The 21,040-nt window shown below is 33.1% G+C and overlaps 1 protein-coding gene across 1 annotated transcript in view; it reads right to left on the reverse strand.

Annotated features, from left to right (window-relative positions):
- LRRIQ1 (leucine rich repeats and IQ motif containing 1) overlaps positions 1–21,040 on the reverse strand; it is a 207,712-nt gene that overhangs the window by 173,986 nt on the left and 12,686 nt on the right. The window contains exons 7-10 of the mRNA XM_082418862.1: positions 17,713–17,787; positions 12,341–13,975; positions 6,272–6,424; positions 3,800–3,950 (exon numbers count right to left, since the gene is read on the reverse strand). Of these exons, the coding sequence (XP_082274988.1) occupies positions 3,800–3,950; positions 6,272–6,424; positions 12,341–13,975; positions 17,713–17,787 (2,014 nt within the window). The remainder of the gene's footprint in view (positions 1–3,799; positions 3,951–6,271; positions 6,425–12,340; positions 13,976–17,712; positions 17,788–21,040) is intronic.

Below are 21,040 nucleotides of genomic sequence, written 5' to 3' on the forward strand. Positions count from 1 at the left end.
TGTAGATCTTAAAGATGAAAATATATACTTTATATTCCAACAAAAAACAACAACCTTCTTTTCAAGTGCACGTGAAACATTCCTGAAAATTAACCACATATTAGAAAACCACAAGTTTCAAAACGCAGATATGGCACAAAAATAATTCTCAGACTATAATGCAATAAAACTAGAAAAAATAACAACAAAAATGGCCTTTCCATATGGAAATTTAAAATTTTAGGTAAAAGATAAAATACATCATATAATTGTAGAACAGACAAAAATACCTATACCTTATTCAGAAGTTACAGAATAAGCACTGCTCAGAGTAAAATGTATAGACTTAAGTACTTATGTCAACAAGAGTGAAAAATGATAAATAATTAAATTACAAATTTAACTTAAAGATAGAAAAGAACAACATAATAAACAGAAGAAAAGAAAAAAAACAAAAAACAAAAAACTCTGCCATTAACATGTATTAATGGTAGGAGTGCAAAGTGGTACAACCCACATAAAGTGTGTCTGGCAGTATCTTCCTAGATTAAAGATGTCCTTTGCCCCCCCGCCCCAAAGTATATATATATCAGGAAACTAACCTAAAGATATATCTGATAAAGTATGAAATGACATAGGTATCAGGTTAGTCATGATGGCAGTGTGGAAGATTGTAAACCATCCATTGTCCATCAACCAGGGACCAGTGGAATAAACTCTAGTGCATACACACAACTGAATACTATCAAGACATAGAAAAAGAATGCTATGAACTCCATATATGTTGTAAAATGAAAAAGAGCAAGATAAAGAACAGTACTTAAAATATTCTATATTTTGTGAAAGAATTAGCATATATACATATATTTCTTAGATATATGTATATGTATGTATATTTACAAACACACATATATCACATATGTGATACACATGTATTATACACATATATACATAAATATCTGTATATAAAAGTAGATGGGATAACAGTGAAATGAAAAAGGATGAAAGCACAATCTCTTTGAGTCTTCTTAAATGTAGTCTGTAGAAACATATATCTGTCTTACATCTCAAAAATAAAACTGAATCAAAGGGAAAAGTGAACTAATTATATTTCAAATTCATAACATAATCACAAAGATAAAATACTTCAAGTGAGCACATCACTTTGGGGGACAAAGTGTAAGGGCCAAAAGAAATGCAAAAAAAAATCTCAAAATTAATTTAGAAGTTTTCTTCTAAATACTTCTAAAATGCTTCTAATACTGGCATTGTTGTTTTGAAACTATTTTATGGCTATTATAATCCATAGCAAATAGTTATGTTAGTTTGGGTATCAACCAAGGACTACAGTGGAAGAGAAAATAACACAACTGTAAAGTTCAAAAAGTAAATTTGGAGATATCAATATTTGATATCTTCAATCAAATTCACAGGACTGGACAATTTGAGTATCAAGCAGTATAATAAGAAAAGAGACTGAAATATTCTATATTATAAAATTCTATGAGTTCATAAGAACACTAAGAAAGAGAGAAGAGCAGGGAGAGAGAGAAAAGTGCAAAAGCAAAACAAAATAAATGAAACAAAGAAAATTTATTTGACACCACTGAAAGTAATGACCTTACTGTAAAAGTCTATCAATATAAAGGTAGGCATTTATTCCTGTCTTTCCTCTACGAATGATTCCAAGGTAACCAAATAGTTATTAAATAAATGATTCCAGTTTTTAAAATGTGGAAGGAATGTTCAAATTAGAAAACTCATTTTTTGTATCCCCCACTGCATTAATTGATTCAGGCCACATTAATCAATGGATGAAAGCATTAGATAAAAGGTTCGTGGGAAACTTTATAATGGAACGTTTAGGCTATCACTCACATACCCAACATGCAACTGTAGCATCATTAAAAGCAAATAATCACTGTATGACTCCTGACGTAAGGCAATACGAAGCACAGAGCAACCCCTATGAAAAATTCCTGCCAAAAAAGACTAAATTTTAATTAACTCAAGCCTGTTGCACTAGCTTTCATTTACAGGACATGAAATATTTATAGGCATAGTGAAACAATTTTAATACACTAAAAGGAAGTAAATGGACAAACCCAAAATGTGGGACACTGTATAGGACAATTAACATAGGTTTTGCAACAAATCAATGGCATGGAGGAAAAAAAGTGGAAGGTCTACTACAGATTAGATAGGACTTCAGACACCTATGTAAATGTAATATGTGGTCATTGTTTGTGTTATGATTCAAACAAACCCTGATAATTTTAAGAAAATAAGGAAATTTGGATTATGGATTATCAGTTGATAGAAGGAATCACTATTAATTTTATTAGGCAACACAATGCATTGTAGTTAAGTAAGAAAGGACCATATTATTAAAAACCATCTCCTGAGGTATGAAAGGATGAAACTTTATGATTTGGGGATTTGTTTTAAAAAAGAAAAAATACAATAAAGAACAAAACAGTAATGATGGACCAAATGTTGAATATAGTATATGGAATCCCCATGTATTCATTTTGTAAATGTTTGAAATGTTCAACAATAAAAAAAATGAAAGAAAAAACAAAATATTATATAGGCAAACAAATAAAATTAATATCAAGAAGGCATAGGTAGAACCAGGTCTAAACACAGAAAGCAGGCTTACTTCTACTCCTCCACCCGTTCCCATCCCATTTCGTGATATTTCAGTCCAGATCACATTTCCTAACCACCATAGGATGGAGAAGGTGGAAAGAATGTACCTTCTGGGGGTCCAATAATTTAAGCCATTAGTAGTATACCAGAGTAATGCTTTTATCTAGTTCATTATTTTTTGCCAATCATTGATTATTGATTAACCATCATTTAAGCCCTTATCAAGTCCCTTGAGAATCTCACAAGTTAAATTAAAAAAAAACCAAACAAACAGAATTTTAAGCCAGGTATTAAAAAACATGAGATTTTTATTTTAGACTTACCACACTGGAAATGTATAGAAGTGAGTTAAAGCTGAATTTCAGTGGGCAGAAGAGGGAAATTGGGTAGTAAGAAGTGAGAGCAAGAACAGAACACTCTTTCACAAGACTTGACAACAAGAGGAAGAGAGATGAGGCAATGGACGGCAAGAGGAAGAATCTGACATGAGAAAGGTGATAAATGATGGAGGAAGGTACCAGAGGAGAATGACAGGTATATTTACGGAAAATAGAAGGGCTGGTCTTAAATAAGAAAAGACATTTTCATCACTGAATTTTATGGATTACAAAGAATAAGGATGGAAACGCTATTGATATATAGATATACAGACAGACAGATGGAGAGACAAAGATGATTAGGGAGATTCAAACTGATAAACTCTTTCTCTTATGTGGTATTAGTAGCCTTACCTAAAGAAGGAAAGGTTAGTACAAGTGATGTATGTAGGTGAGGAGAGTAGTGTCATACCAGGAAACAGTTATGACAGTTGCTGAGAAGTATAGAAAGCATAGGGTCCATAAAAATATGATGGCAACAAACTAGGGTATTATATTCTTCAGTAGAGTTCAGATCACTGTTGGTTATAAGAAAAGGAACAGGGAGGTGAATATACTAATTTAAGGAGCTACTAACAACCACCCATTTGCCAGTGGTGGGAGCATATTCCTTTTATATATATTAAAACTAATTTTGTTTCCTTCATAAATCTGGATAAAAGATTAAATAAGTATGGCTTGGATAAAATAAGCAAATTAGAGACGGTGGCCTATTCTCAAAAATGAATAAATGAAACAAAATATAATAATGAGAAATAAATGTCAATATATTTAAATTCCACTGTTCTCACCAATTCGAGTGATTTTATTATGTGAAAGTTCAAGATTTTGGATATTAGTGCAGCCATCCAAACCATGGAAAGAAGTCAGTTGATTTTTATTAAGAAGAACAACACAGAGATTTTCCAAATTTTCACAGTTGATAGTCTCAATATTGTTTTCCTAAAACAAACAAATGTAATTAGTTTTATTTCAATGGATAATTAATGAAACATTTAAAGCTTGCAAAAAGAGGGAAGATGAGATATATGATCTTTAAATGAATATCTGAATCCCTAACTTTTAAGATAACTATGTAGAGTGTTATACTATCTAGATGAAAATACTAAGTAACCAAATAAATGATCTTGTATTTATTAATAATCTTTTAAAATCTAGAAAACACAGAGGATCATATAACAAAATATTTCAAACTATCTAAATGAACAAGAGTGAGCATTTGGTCATAGTTGCTAAAAAACTTATTTTAAAGAAACCAAACACGGAAAATTTTGAAATCTCCCCATTTCCCTTCCTCAGTCCCTTTTGCTATCTTTCCCTCCAAAGAATACCAATACCATGAATTAGGTATATATCTCATGTACAGATTTATACTTTTACTAAACATACACATCTCTGCAATACATAATATTGGTCTCAATGTCAAGATCATATGTCACGGATGCAACAGCAATTCTCTTCTTTTAAGATTTCAGAAAGATAAATGGGCTTCTAAGAATCTTAATGGTGTAGTCCTACAATATCCTTCTCAAAAATATGAATATAGCCTTTGTCTAATGGAGTAAACTTAATAAGAAGCATAGGAAACACAAAGTTTGAAAAGAAAATCATATTGGTGGAAGCACAGTCAGTTTGAATTGAAAATAATATAATCTAAAATAAAAATAAAACTCTAGCACACCACCCCCCCAATCTTCTACGAGAAAGAAACATTGAGAAAAATTCTCAGCTGCAAAACAGGGCACTTCTTATGGAAAAGAAAGTATGTCTTTGGGGATTCCCTGGTGGTGCAGTGGTTAAGAATCCACCTGCCAATGCAGGGGACATGGGTTCGAGCCCTGGTCCGGGAAGATCCCACATGCCACAGAGCAACTAAGCCCGTGCATCACAAGTACTGAGCCTGTGCTCTAGAGCCCGCGAGCCACAACTACTGAGCCTGTGTGTTGCAACTACTGAAGCCCACGCACCTAGAGCCCGTGCTCCACAATGAGAAGCCACTGCAATGAGAAGCCCGCACACCACAATGAAGAGTAGCCCCTGCTCGCCGCAACTAGAGAAAGCCCACACTCAGCAATGAAGAACCAACGCAGCAAAATATCCTAAATAAATAAATAAATAAATGGGAAGAAAAAGAAAGAAAGTATGTCTTGAGAATGGAGTTAAAAGCCTAGTGGGCTGAACCAAGAGTCACAGAGACCGATTCCCATGGAGCAGAACCAAGTCCTTATTAATAACTGATGGTAGTTTCTTAGCTATGGACCAGGGACTGCCATGAGCTTCTTCTTTTCTCCCATATTGAATGGTAACAACTCTTGTAATTAATCAAGTCCTGTCTCACCACTGTATGTGGGTGTGGGGGAGGGAGGGAAGACAACTTTTCCTTTAACTTCATAGATCTCTGAGTTGAAAGAACTTTCTCTGAGCAGATCATCTCCACTTGGATCTGATTTAGATGAGAAGATTCTGTGCTCAAGTCTGAGTCTGATGCCATGAGTTAATGAGACTTTGGGGTCTTTGGGACATGAGTCCTTTTGCATACGGGAACGATGTGACTCATTAGGAGCCAGGGGGCAGACTGCAGGAGATTTTTACTTTGTAAGCAGTTCCAATAAACCTCACAACCCAATATTCACACATCCACATATTCCCCTCCCACATGAACTGAAAGCTCAGCCAATAGAACACAAGCTAGCATGATGCCAGCAGATGCTTGATAAGCACTTCATATTGAAGCTTGTCTTTTTGGAAAGCTCGCCCTTTTAAGATTCCCAAGAAAGCACAGAGAGAGAGAGAGAGAGAGAGAAATTCCAAACTCCCAAGGCACCAGACATGTAAAAGAAGGCATTTTGGACATTCCAGCCCCAGCTGCAAATTACATAAGAGACGCAGGCAACACGGTATGAAGCAGATGAAATGCCCAGATAAGTCTGGCCTCAATTCATGGCCCACAGAACTGTGAGTAAATAAAGTGGTTGCTGTTTTTAATTAACTAAATAATGTGGTCATTTGTTATGCAGCAAAAAGTAACAAAACAATAACTATATCATCTGCAAGTAGAGATAATTTCCAGGTCATACCATCTAATCACCTTCCCTGTATGGTTCTCACAAATTTTGGCCCTTGATCTCTTTTAGACCCTGAGTTATAGGTTACTTTAGTAAATGTTTCTTCAAAATTGTCATTTCTTAAAATGTACACCTGAATTACACCTTACTCCACTTTATATTTTATTATAAAATAAATATTGAGAACATAGGACATACCTGTGCATCAATGTACTTTAACTTTTTGCAGTTACTCAGGCTGTGCAAACAGGTTAATCCACAGCGCCGAAGAGACAGAAACTGAAGATTTGTACACTCTGCCAGTGTGGAGAGACTACAACCTGGCAAATTTTGAAATGTTACTGTTGTAACCTAGAGAATTCAAGAAAATTGGAACACATAACATTATCTAACTATAATGAATATAAACTATACTAGTCTTGCAAAATTGTTTTAAAAACTTCATCTAAAAAAAGTAATGCTATATATTGAAACCTACATTTATTAACAACTCAATTTCATTTAAGCTATCCGGCCATTCTGCCAATTTTGTTCCCCTCATAGAAAGACAAAATAATGCAGTCATTCATGACCAATTCAAGTTCAAAACTAATATGCATAGAAGCAATAATAATGTAATCATTTACTAGTTCACTCCCTGATTTTTCACCAAATTCATTTTCCTTGTTTTTCATGTCCCTTGGCATTATTTTCAGGATTGCACTATATAAATGTTTAAGATCTGTGTTTGACAGTATCTTAGGGATACCTGGATAGTACCAGAGCCACAACAGGTCAGGGGATAGATTTTATATCCAACCTGCCATGCTTCAACTAGAATACCTTAGCTATCTTCCAAAAAAAAAGCAAGTTTAACTGAGAAGAGATATTATAGAACCTGTAATAAGTAGAAGCATGCAATAATAGTTGAACCATGCAATAAAAACAGCATTCTATTATGTCTTCTGTGTTATAAAGGTATGAATCATTCCGTACTACTGAATAATGTAATATACCCAGCGCATATAGAATCTGCAGTATAAAAAATCATGACTAGTTCTTAACATACATTTACAACATTTCTTATTATTGAGATATTACTGTGGACTCAATACTTCCTTTTTTCCTAAGGCACTTTTCTCTTTTTAAGTCTTTTCAACTAAAGAAAATTCAGTATCAAAGAATGTATTCAACTTTATGGTATGCATATTAAGGACTACACTTAGAGTTCTACAAGAATATGTCAGATAGAAATATTTTGAGATTACTGAAAAGCACTCCACTTATTAAATTCAAGAGCTCTCACCTAAGTAAAATTGGCACAGTAATAATGTAATAATATGTTGGTTCTTCACCATAATTGAGTCCGTGCACTGAAATAACTATATAAGCTAAATTGCTTTATAGTAAAAATACTTTCATACTGCCACATCACAAGTCCTAAGGCCAGGTTTCCCATGTACTGAATAACAATTCTAAAATGATTAGCTTTATAATATATATCATACTAGCGTATGTCTTACTCAAAAGAAATTTTTTAAATGTTTTATTGAAATTGAAAGCATTATTACTTCAAAAAACCTGGAAAAAGTATAAAATTCTTAAGTGCAGTAACTCCTCTTCATGTGAAATATTTCCTGTGCATTAAAGTTTTACATTTACATATTTATGTAAGTAAATGGGAAGACCATATGTTCATGGAGACAGAAGGGATTAGTCTACTCCTTGCTTTAAGTAGCAAAAGCAATAACTGATTATTTTTAAAACTTTGGGTGAATAAATGTTTCTAGTTTCATAATGATTTTAGGCATTTCTCAATTACTCATAATGTAAAACAACTTTTGAAACAAATTTCTTTTTTATAATTTTTCAGAAAGAAAAATATTAATCTACTTGTGTCAGGATAACTGCTGTGTAATGCCCACTTAATTTGTCCACAAAGAGATACTATAAATTCTGTAACTGGAAAACTGGCTCTATACTAAAAAACTGAACACATTATTTAGAACTGAGCACTTAAAAACTGAAAACCCTACAGCTGCAGCTTTATAGTAACAAATGCTGCTCTACCTTATAATTTATATTATCCTGCCTGATTTAATAATATGCTGCTTACAATCAACTATATAAGCACAATTAAGTTCTAGTTATGATGTGGCAACCTCTCTAATTTAATTACAGTACAGGAGTGACAGCTGCTGCAGTATCCTTGTTGATGGTGTCTACTTGTGAATATGAGGTATTTCATGGTACTTCCTCCTCCCTTTTATTAAACATTTAAAATTTTTCCTTATGATATAGCAATTTATTCTCTACTGCACTCTAGTTTTTTCCAAACATATGAGATCAAATAAACTTTTACATTAATCATTTTGATATATGCATGACAATAATCACATAAATAGAACTGCCTTATGCTCTAAAAATTAAGGTCAAATAGAATTAGTACTCACAGGTGTTCATTACTGCATGGTCAGCCTGATAAAAGAGCAACTGGGGCATAGTGGATGGTCGCTAAATTCTTCTTAAATAACTAAACAAGTAAACTGTTTTAGCCCTATGGCAAAACTAAAATATAGCATTCATAGTTTCATTCCCTTACAAAGGGTAATATAAAAATATTTGGAAGATTAATATTTTGGGGCTCTCATGACTTGAAAATGAACTACTCCATCTATAGAAAACCTATGACTCATTCATTATATTTTGATAAAAGATCACAAATCAGTTTTCCACTTAATCGTCTATATTTCCCCAAATCCTTGACAGTTTTGGTAAATAAAATGACCTAAAATAGCTACAGATTTTTTATAGAGTTCACTCTCAGTTACTCTTGAGTTCAACCAAAGCAATGTCAGTCATCTATGGTAAACTGTAATTACAAAAGTAATGAAAGCAATGACTGTTTTGCTTTATGTTCAGTGCCACAATCTCAAATCTATTCAACCTGGAGAAATAATATTGTTCAAAAAATCAGCGGCAAAGAGATTGACTCTGAGGTATGATTAGTGGCTTAAATGAATGAGAATATAACTTCAAGTAAATCATGTGCCATCACAACACCAGTTAATTACAATTTGCCTTGAATGAAGTGAGACATTCAGCCCCTAAAATGTTATCATCCATGCCATGTTTTAAAGCCATAGCAAAAAATCCTTAAGCTAGTGCCCTTCTTTTGTGGTTCCTATTTAAGGCAAGTTACCATTAGTAGCAAAATGCCCAAAATGAAAGAAAAATGAATTAGTTAAAGCATTCAACTAGGAAAAAGAAAACTATGTTAGTTGTCAATAATCACTTCTCTTCAATCATATGCTTTTGGGATATTATTCCATATAGTAGATGATCCAGCATTTTCAATGTTATAACGTATTTGATGAAAGAGGCTATTAAGCAGCCCTCAAAAATCCATTTGCCTTTCTCTTCAGATGTTTGAGATACACATTAGACAATGACTATCATATATGTTAGGAGCATAAGACCAGATTCTCTACATACGGTATTTTAAAAAGTCAACAATCCTATAAAGTAAGTATTGCTCTTCCCAGTTTACAGAAGACAAAACTGAGGCTCAGAAAGGGAAAGGCCAAACACTTTGCACAAGGTGACACAGCCAGTAAATGGCAGAAATAAAATTAGAACCCTGATCTTATTTGATACAGGGATTGTTAGTACTTTATTAAATTACACTCAAGTAATTTTTGTATTAATTTCATTTTTAATCAATACAACCTAGCTAAATTGTGAAGCTGATAATAATATGGAGATAAGATTAACATTCAGTTGGACTTCTTTTTCCATCCATTTATCCATCCTCCCACTCATCCATCTCACAGTCAAGTAATGAAAACCACTATTTGTCTGACAATAAATAAAGAAGTATGGACAAGAGGCAGACCTGAATCATGTCCTGAAGGCTCAAAGTGAGAGAGTAACATAAGCAAAATGAATTGATTACTGGGTGAAATTCCAGAAGAATAAATTTTTCTCTTCTAAAGGTTTACTCCAGAAGGACTTTACAAAGGTGGCAGATAATGACAAAGACGTGAAACTAAGAGACAGAAAATCAAAGTAAGAAAGTGAGTTCATGGGTCAGTAGCAGTGGTGAATGAAGATACCACAATAAAAACCACCTCGTAAACAGTCATTACAAGATGGTTTTTATAACACTTCAGCACTTATATGGCACATTCACTTATATTTTCATGTTTATACTGTATATTTGATGCTTCAAAGAAAAATTAAATGTTTGAAATAGTGGTTTGAGTAGTAGTCAAAGGATTACAGGGTCCTTTAGAACATTGCTGCTCAAATTAGTCCATGAACCAGCACCAACAGCATCACCCGGGGGCACCATAAAAATGCAGTACCCTGCAGTTGATCACCAGACCTAAAGAATCCGAATCAACAATTTAACAAATCCCCAGGTGATCTGTATACACATTACAGTTTGCAAGGTCTTGCTCTAACAAGTATAAGAAAAGGTTAATCCTCACTTTATGTAAATTGACAAGAGTTCTGTACAAGGAACAGAGTGGGCAGAAGAAGAAACACCAAGGAGAAAGAGGCTCATGCATCTTAACTTCCTCAGTGCTCCTCTCACTGGACAAAACAGAGAACCACAACGCAAGAGAAGAGCACTACTGGTTTCTCTAACTATTGAAACAAATACTGTAGGCAAGAAGCTGTCACTCATGCCTAGCCCAAATAGATATTCATGAAGAAAATTACTTTAAATAAAATGAAAGAGTTAGTATCTAATGTCATCCATTCAGAAAGCCTGCAGCAACATCTTAGGTAAAGTAGGAAAAGAATGATTCCAGAGATAACATGGCCAAAGAAAAGAAATGTAGTAGAAGAGCTATTGAGAGATTTTATATGTAACTCTATAGGTTTGATAGATATGAAAACTACATTGCCTAGGGAAAAAAAATACACTTCAAAGTAGTTCTTGTTCTTTATACTGCTTTTTCACATCCCAGAGATCTCTTTAAATCCTACCTTCTTGTTATTCTCTCACAGAATACCCTGAAATCTTATAGCAAATATCAAAATCTTCAGTAATGTATTTATGTGTATTTATTTGTTTAATGCCTTTTTGTCTACCAAAGTCAGATCCATAAGGACAAAGACTGGGGTTTGTTTCTGTCCCTTTAATCTAACAATAAATATGGATTGATCATATTAGACAGATGAATATTTGCTGAGTGAATGAATCAAATAATGCATATGTATTAATAAGAATGTTTCCTTTTCTAGGCATCTACCTATATCAAGAAACTAAATAAATTGTATAAACACATTTGAGTTTCAGGGCCCAGTTAAACATATGTATTTTAATCTTAAATCCTTTCTAGAACTTCACTATTTGAAATATTCTTTCCTGTTTTTCTACACATTTGTTAGTTTCTGTCTTATTTTTGATTGAAACTCTGTTTCCATAAACATAGAAAATTAGTAGCATTTGGTGACAACGACTTTAAATTTCAGGCATAGATGTAGCATGTTTATATAGCAAGTGACTAAATAACTCTGTTTCTATATAGAAATTCGAGAGTCTTCCATTGTTGTAAGCCCTTCTTTCACAGCACTTGTGAAATCCACTTCAAGGAAATCCACTTCCTTCCGAAAGGAGCCACTAGGTGGTGTTGTGGCCCAGGACTAAAGCAAACTAACTCCTGAGTATCAAGCTAGGAGTTTCCTATTCTAATTCAGCTCTACATTCCCAGATGCCTCCATTCTTGGAAACCTAGTAATGGCTATAGGGCCCTTGAACACAGGTTTCAAGACAAATCAAAGCTCTTCATAGTGTTTCACTGAAGGAGAAGATGACCTGAATACTTTTAATTGAGTAGATCTTTTAAGTGCAACCTCTCTCAAATAGGAGAAATATTTCATTAGCAACTTCACTGATTAAGAGACAGAATTCTTGGATACAAAAAAAAGCAGACGCCAAGAAACAGAGAACAAACTAGTGGTAACCAGTGGGGAGAGGGAAGGGGGGAGAAGCAATATAGGGGTGGGGATTAAGAGGTACAAACTATTATGTATAAAGTAAGCTACAAGGATATGCTGTACAACACAGGGAATATAACCAATATTTTATAATAACTATAAATGGGGTATAACCTTTAAAAACTATGAATCACCATATTGTACACCTGTAACCTATATATTGTACATCAACTATGCTTCAATTAAATAAATAAAATACGCCTTCTATTAAGATTTTTAAAGTTACATTTTAGTGAACCAATCACAATTCAATATGAAAAAAGTCTTATAAAATACCTGCTGTAAAGTATTCCAAGGGCCACACTGAAGAATTTCTAGTGTACTCAAAGGGGGCATCACGTTGACTGGGCATTTTACAAGTCTCTTTCTCCTAACAATTTTCTTCTGTTGATTTTGCTTGAAAATTTCAAACCAGGGTTTAAATGATTTTATCCAAGCAAGCCTCTTTTCTTCAATAGAAAATATAAGTGTTGGCTCTGGTACAGAGCAGGTCACTATATTTTCACATTCAGTTCTATTTTCATGACATTCTTCTGGAATTTCTTTAATCTGAGACTTCAGAGAGTTTACTTCTTTATAAACCAAAGAGTTGTTTGCAGTATTGCCACCCAAATCTTCACAAGGAGCATCTCTACCTAAAATATAATTTTGCTTGTTTATTTTGCCTTCTACATTTATCATAGCATCATTGGTGTTAAAAACCAAGTTACTATTCAGAGCACTGCCTTTTGGGTTCTCCTCAGTTTCTTTAGATTTTAAATCTATTTCTTTTTCTTGTAGTGTTATATTTTCCCCTATATCTTCAGGATTTTCTAATTTTAGTGGTAGTGGTTTTTGTTTTATTGAAATCACTGAAATTTTCTTCATATTATTGTCTTCATATAATGTTCCATTTTGTTCTGATATCTCTTCTTTTTCTACTTGTATCTTATTCTGTTGATTATCATCGATTATTTTCTGTGCTTCATTGTTTACCTCATTAATTTCTTGATTATGTCCTAATATTATTATTTGGGTTTCTTGCCTCATAATCTCATTTATGGGAGGTTTCATGACTTCTTTTTGTGTTTGAGAGTTTAATTCTTGCAGCTGAAACTGTTCTTTCACATTTTCTTTTAGATCTAGGTTTTCCAATTGAGTCTTTTGGTCTATGTTTTCATAATTCCTTGCTTTTTTGACTGATTCTTCTGAGCATTGTTTTGCTAGGTTTTCATTTTTTTCTTCCGTTTTAAATACTGGCAAAATTGCTTGGCTTAATATAGATTCTTTTAATTGCACTTGTATTGATTCTTTCAATACAAGCTGTCTATCTACATTTTCTCTCTTATTCGATTCTTCAACTGGCAAAGGGGGAGCACCTTCCCACTTCTTTGACTTTTCATCCCCTAGTCTTTTGGCTACATCATCCTTATTCTTTGATCTATCTTCGACAGTTAAATATTTGGCATTATAATCTCCGTTTTTTAATGCTCTACTTATTATTAGCTGTGTTCTTGCAGCTTCTCTTAATCTCAATTTTTCCTTCTTTAGTAGTTGCTCTCTTTCTTGTCTCAGGATGTTCTTTTTTTCTTCATATTCTTTTTCTCTCCTTTTCCTTCCCTCTTGCTTCTGCTTTTTTATCTCTTCTTCTATTCTTTGCTCCTCCTCTAATCTTTTTCGTTTTTCTTCTTCCATTTGTCGTATTTTTGCTTCCTTTTCCTTCCACTCTTGAGCTTTCCTTTTCTTACTTTCTATTTGTTCCTTTATGATTGGGCCATATTTTTGGTAGGCCACAAATGCTTTATATTTAGCTTGAATTTTTACAGCTGCATTATGCTGCAGTTTTAACAAACGCATTTTTTCTTTTTCCTGTAGCTCTTTAAATTTTGTTCTTTCTTCTTCCATTTGTAAATGCAAGTTTCTAATAAATTCCTAAAATAAAGTAAGATAAATAGTAGTCAGCATAAATTAAATGTGAGATGTTACTAAAGTATCATCCAAAATATAGATTGAGAACAAATACTAAAACTGAAATCATAGTAAAGTCAATATAAAATTTACTTAGAGGAACTAAAGTAATTTATTTTAAAGGGTGTATTAATTTTTTAAATATTTAGGAGCTTCTATCAAGTTAGTAAGTTGATACTGTAATATTATGGCTATACTAAGCCACCCAGACACAGATTGAGGAACTCCTTGAAGATAGAAAGCTTATGAAATCAGAATGACACAGAGGAAAAGAAAGAAAAGCCTCAAGCTAAAATCTGTGTAGGAGAAAAGGACTTCAGACTTTCTGAGATGGGAGTTCTGATAAAGGAACTAGCACAGGGATTGCAGAAGTGGGGAATTATTTTGTGACTTATAATAGCAGGAAGGTGAGGTAGTACATACAGATAAGCCTAGTTACACATCGTATCCTTTCTCAACCATTAAGAAAGTTGATAAACACATTTTGCATTAAGTGAGATAATTTGGAGGTAGGTGAGAAAATATCATTGTCACTAATGTTCTAAAACAAAAGTAAACAGATCAACAAAATTTGGCAAATAGTTGAGAAAAACTAACACAAAAGATGTGAGGCAATAAAAATGCTTCAATAAGAAGATGGAAGAACCAATTTCTGAGAAAAGAGCTATTTAAGTAAAAATTAAAATAAAGATATTTTTGAGAAAAAAATGTGTAAACAAGAATAACCTCATATAAAAATGAAATGCAAGTCCTCAAATAAAAATATATGACTCACTCAAATAAAAAAATCAATATAAAATTGCTGAACAGCTGATTGCCTAAACAAAAACTTCAAAATTAGGTGTTTCCCAAAACAACATATAAAACACAAAGCTATGAAATATATGTCAAAGATGTTCAGGTGTAAAGAGGATCAACACAGAAACCTCAACATATGACTAATAGGAGTTCCAAAATGAAGAACTGAGAAAAACCAAAGGGAAGAGAATCATAGAAAAATACGTTTTCTAAACCAAAAAAAAAAAAAAAAAGGCCGTTAAGATACAGAGTTAACTTCACACACACATACAAACACACACACACACACAATGATGCACTCATATACTAGATACTAGCAATATTTCAGAACACTAAGGAATATAAGCTCCGTGAAGGCAAGCATTATTTTCTGTTTTATTCACCGCTGTATCTTGAGTACTTACAGAAGTGCCTGGACACAGTAGAAAACCAGCAAATATGTGTGGATGAATGTAAAAAGTGAAAAATCCCAAAGCTTCAAAAGAATGTAATGAAGGAGTATCAAATTTGCAATCATATATGGCATGTGAAAAAATAAATATGCAATGGAGTTATATCTTTAAATTGTTAAAACTAAATGGTAATAAACCTGCATTCTGTGTCCAAGAAAACTAATCATTCAGTTTTAAAAGCAAAATAAAAGCATTTTCAATTGTGCAAAGATTGAGAAAATTTGCTGTCCAAAAGTATATTTTTGACAAGTATTTAGCTATATACTCCAGGAAGGGAAAACTGAGTCCAGAAAGCAGAGGAAGACTGGATTCAAAGAACACCAATGATCAAAGAAACCCTTAACACTTAGTACTTAAATTTTTTATTCTGTCTTCTTTCCATCATTTCACTTAAGGAGTCAGCTGTCAGCTTACTGCTGCTCCTTTTTAGGTAATGTGTCTTTTTTTCTGGCTGCTTTTAAGATTTTTCCCTCTTGTCTTGAATTTCAATACTATTAAATTCCCAGGTGTGATTTTCTTTGTATTGATTCTACTTGGAGATCTTTAATCATCTTCAAATGTTCAGACTGATTTTTCTAAAACAATTTGAAACCATTTCAACTATTATCTCTTTACACATAGGTTCTGCCCCATTCTCTCCACTCCTTCCAAGATTACTATTATACATATTTTTTATATTTTCATTATGTACCACATATTTCTTGTGTACTTTTCTGCTTTTCCCATTTTTTTTTGCCCTCTCTGTGCTTAAATTTAGGTATTTTCTATTGACTTCCCTTCAGCTTCAATTAATGTTCTCACCTGCTGTGTCAAATCTACTGTCAAACTTATCCATTGAAATTTTATTTTTATACACTGAACTATTCAACTCTAGAATATATACTTGGTATTTCATTAAAGATTCTAATTTTCTTTTCATATCACCTGTTTAATTATTTTGCTACTGCATGATAGTTATAGGTTGTTTTTTTTTTTTAACATCTTTATTGGAGTATAATTGCTTTACAATGGTGTGTTAGTTTGTGCTTTATAACAAAGTGAATCAGCTATACATATACATATATCCACATATCTCCTCCCTCTTATGTCTCCCTCCCACCCTCCCTATCCCCCCACCCCCTAGGTGGTCACAGAGCACCGAGCTGATCTCCCTGTGCTATGCAGCTGCTTCTCACTAGCTATCAGTTTTACATTTGGTAGTGTATATATATATGTCCATGCCACTCTCTCACTTTGTCCCAGCTTACCCTTCCCCCTCCCCATGTCCTCAAGTCCATTCTCTAGTAGGTCTGTGTCTTTATTCCCATCTTGCCCCTAGGTTCTTCATGACCATTTTTTTTTTTTTTAGATTCCATATATATGTGTTAGCATACGGTATTTGTTTTTCTCTTTCTGACTTACTTCACTCTGTTATGACAGACTCTAGGTCCATCCGCCTCACTACAAATAACTCAATTTCGTTTCTTTTTATGGCTGAGTAATATTCCATTGTATATATGTGCCACATCTTCTTTATCCATTCATCTGTTGATGGACACTTAGGTTGCTTCCATGTCCTGGCTATTGTAAATAGAGCTGCAGTGAACATTGTGGTACAAGACTCTTTTTGAATTATGGTTTTCTCAGGGTATATGCCCAGTAGTGGGATTGCTGGGTCGTATGGTAGTTCTATTTTTAGTTTTTTAAGGAACCTCCATACTATTCTCCATAGTGGCTGTATCAATTTACATTCCCACCAACAGTGCAAGAGGTATTTTAATGGCTCTCCTAACTCCAACATTTGTATTACCTGAAAGTGAGCCACTATTGTCTTTTTTTTTCTTGTCATTCATAATGAACCATGTGTCTTCACATGCCTAACCAACTTTTTTTAATTTAGAGATGGACACTATAAACATACTTTTTCAGGAATGTGTTTGTATAAATTTTAAAAAGACTTGGAAAAAATACAAAGATAGTTAATATTTTTAGCTACATTACAGGATTATGGGAAATTTTATCTACTTTTTACTTGTAATTATTCAAAATAATTTTATATAAAAACTGTGGAGTAAATTAAAGTTAAAACAATAAACATGTCATCAGGATCATCTTAAATATAAAGGGGTTATTTAACACATTCAACTAGTTGTGTTAAAGAAATGCAGCAACGTTTTATAACAATCCTCAATCATAATGAAATATTCGTAATAGTATGTTTTCTCAAAACTTAAAAGAAATTTTACAATTACAAGTTTATATAGACATATTCACTCATTGAACCAGTTTATTTTCCTTTTCAAGACATTCTGTTTCAAGGAGAGTTTCTATAACTAAGGTATTTTCAAAACTTTAGTAAATTAAATCCTATACCAACTAGGCAATATTATTTTAAAATACCCATTCCAAGCATAGTAATTTATTTCAAATGGAGAATGATTATTGTGCTGCTTAAAAACAACAAACACATACCTCATGCTGTTTAAATTTCTCCTTCCATATTTTCTCCTCTTTATGAAGTTCATCGTTCATCTTGTCCTGTTTTTGCTGAACATATGATAATATTGAAATATTATATTCAACTATCAAACAATATTATGTTTATTATGTATGATTCTTACGACATATATTTGTAAACAATGGTTAAAGATAACAACTCACCCAATGGTCCTCAGTTATTATTACTGGGATAACAACTTTAATCCCAACCTGAAATATAATAAAATGATACCTAGGGTTCCCATTAGCATATAAAGATATTTACAATCTGGATAAGTCATTTTATTTATTTGAGTTTATTTATATGTTTATTCATATAATAAAATGCATTGGCTAGATATACACCTGGACAATGCAAAAATTACAGATGATAATGTGTGTTAAGATGGGTTTTGCATTACAATTTTTTTCTCTCCACACCATTTCATTTAATTCACATAATAAATCAGTTCAGAGGGTAATTGTTTTCTTTCATTAACTCTTTATTAGCATCTATTTTGTTAAGGCTCTGCAGAATAAAAAAAAAATCAGTAAAATATAATCCCCTCCCTCAAAAACTTTACCTTTAATAATATGGGAATGCAATCATACATTCACACATTGCCCCAAATTTAGCAAAATATGTTTATCACAAGATAAGAACTATAAGGATTATGGTAGGAATAGGTGCTATAATTAGAGGATCATGGAAGGTTTCATACAGAAGATTGTTTTTGAAATGACTAGGCTTTTAAGAGATTAAATAAACATTTTAGGCATTTATTAAATGTTTTTGAGCTAGGAAAATGATTACAGCTCTGTTTTAGAAAAATTATAAGGTTACATTTGATAGAATTAGAGAAAGTAAGTCAAGGAGACACTAAGGAGATCAGTGAAGTAGGTATTAGAGAAGTCCATGTGAGAATCAATGAGGGCCTTCTGCAGATAGGGTGGCAGGAGTCAGAAGAGACACAAACACAATGTAAACATGAAATGGTCATAAACTGCCAACTGACTGGATAAAAGGAAGCAGGAAAAGTTCTTTGGACATTATCTTATAGGAATTGTGGGAACTTTTGATGGCATTTAAGCAGGGAAATAACTTTTTTTAGAAAATAATTATCCTACCAACTGCACTATGGTGCATGAGTTTACAGAATACAAGACCAAAAGTAGGGAGATCAATTAGAGAGTATAGTAAATATTCCAAGCTAGACATTAGGACATCCTGAACTATGGGGTAGCAGTAGACATATGGATGAGACAATGAATAATATAATAATATAATTAGAAGGAATAATATAATTAGAAGGAAGAGGATAATAAAAGAAAGAGAAGAGTTAAAAATGGTCCATATCTTTCTAGCTTCGACTATGATGATAGTGTAACTCATCAAAATAATGAACACCAGAGGAGGAGCACGATTCAGAAAGAAAGACAGTGCATTCAGTTTTAGATACATTAAGTTCTGAGTGTAGGAGAGTTATGTAGTTTGCCTATTTTTGTTATAACTATAGATTTGGTTCTGAACAGCCATAACTGTGTTTGAGATTATCAAGAGAGAAAATACATGGAGTAAGAAAAGAAAGAACAAAGGATGGAATCCTTGGTAGGACCACATTCAAGGAGAAAGAGAGAAAAAGAAGCCTAAAATAGATATCAAGGAAGAACGGCCAAACATGTAAGAAGACAGTCAAGGCAGTATGGTCCCACAGAAGTCAAGAGAAAAAGAAATGGTCAGCAATCAAATTTTTATTGGCATGAAATGCTAAAGAGGCAAAAATAAATACTGAAATAGAACCTGTGAGTATGGTTCTAGAAGCCATTGGTTATTTTTGTCCAAGCCACTTTAGAAAACATTGATTATTTTTGTCAAAAGCAGTTTCATTCACTGGGGTGGTGGTGGAAGATCCCTAGCAGATTTAGGATTGAATGAGAGATGAGGAAATGGATTGAGCACAAATAACTACTCCTTAAGAAGCCTGCCTATGATAAGGAGAGCTAAAGAGCAGCTGATGTGAGACATATAAAGGGAAATGATCTCATGATTTTTCTTTTGTTTTGTTTCTAGGACAGGAGAAAAGTGAACATGCCTATAAGCAATAAGAAAGGAGGAAGCTGTAGGGGTGTTTCAACATAAAGGAAAACTGGGGTAAGCTGGAAAATGATAGAATATAGAGCAAAGGAGGAAAAGCTAGCCTTTGGTAGAAGAAACCTCTCTTACTGAGATAAGAGCAAAGGCAAAAAAAAAAAAAAAAAAGGCAAAAAGGCGACCACAGAGATTGATGCTAACTAGATGCAGGATGAGAAAGAAAAGGAAGTTCGCAATCGATGCAAAAATGTTACGTGATCATTTGCTAATAACGAGGAGGGAGGAGTTGGGTAGAACTCCTAAGGAAAGAGATTTACGACAGCTGTTTTGGAAAATGGAAGAGGAAGCTAACAAAGGACACAGAATAGAATTACTAAATAAGTAAATTATTTAGAAGCCATCATTATAAAATTACGGAATGGTCCCACTGGAAAACTTTTAAGCCCCAAGGTAAAACAAAGCGCACATTTAGAAACTCATTAAACCTACTAATGTCATATATACTTTTTAAATCATAATTTTATGATAAAGCACAAATTACTTTCAAAAAACAAGTTACAATTCTTCAAGGGTAGGGCCCTGGTGTTAAATCTCTTTTGTATCATCTAAGCACATAGCTGAAAGCTTTGCCCTTAAAGTAGTCAGTGAATGTTTGTTACAAAACAAATAAAAATGGCAACTTAGCTGAACAGAATTTAAAAATCAGATGTTTTTTAGAAAATATTTGAAAATATCACTAACAACCAATAGCAATAATAACGTTTTACCACAAACCAGCAAACACTTCTCCAAGAATCTACATTATATTCACTCCTACTCCGGAATTGAAAAAAAAAGCTTCTGACTTTTGGAAATGACTAATCTGGTCTGTGGAAAGGAAAATATAACTAAAAGAAAGCTAAACATTCATAGCTTACTATTAGAAAAACCAATGGCCAAGCTGGCTCGACAATATTATCACAGTTTTTAATTTATTTATTTTCTATATAATCAGGAAATGCAATGTACTCAACATTGGAGGCTTGAATACCCTGAACTGCCTATGTGACTACATGCTAAGGTTCTCTATATGGAACACACAAACTAGTAAGTTGTGAGTAATATATAAGGCAACTTTAGTAATGTAAAACAAGAGATGTAAGTCCTGTCTGTTATCCATACATTCTAAGCGTCCTAATGGCCCACAGGTAGGTCCTAGAAATCCACCAGTTTCTCAATATGCCACTACCA

This window comes from Balaenoptera physalus (assembly GCF_965194825.1).
Source record: "Balaenoptera physalus genome assembly, chromosome: 13".
In the NCBI taxonomy this organism is placed as follows: domain Eukaryota; kingdom Metazoa; phylum Chordata; class Mammalia; order Artiodactyla; family Balaenopteridae; genus Balaenoptera; species Balaenoptera physalus.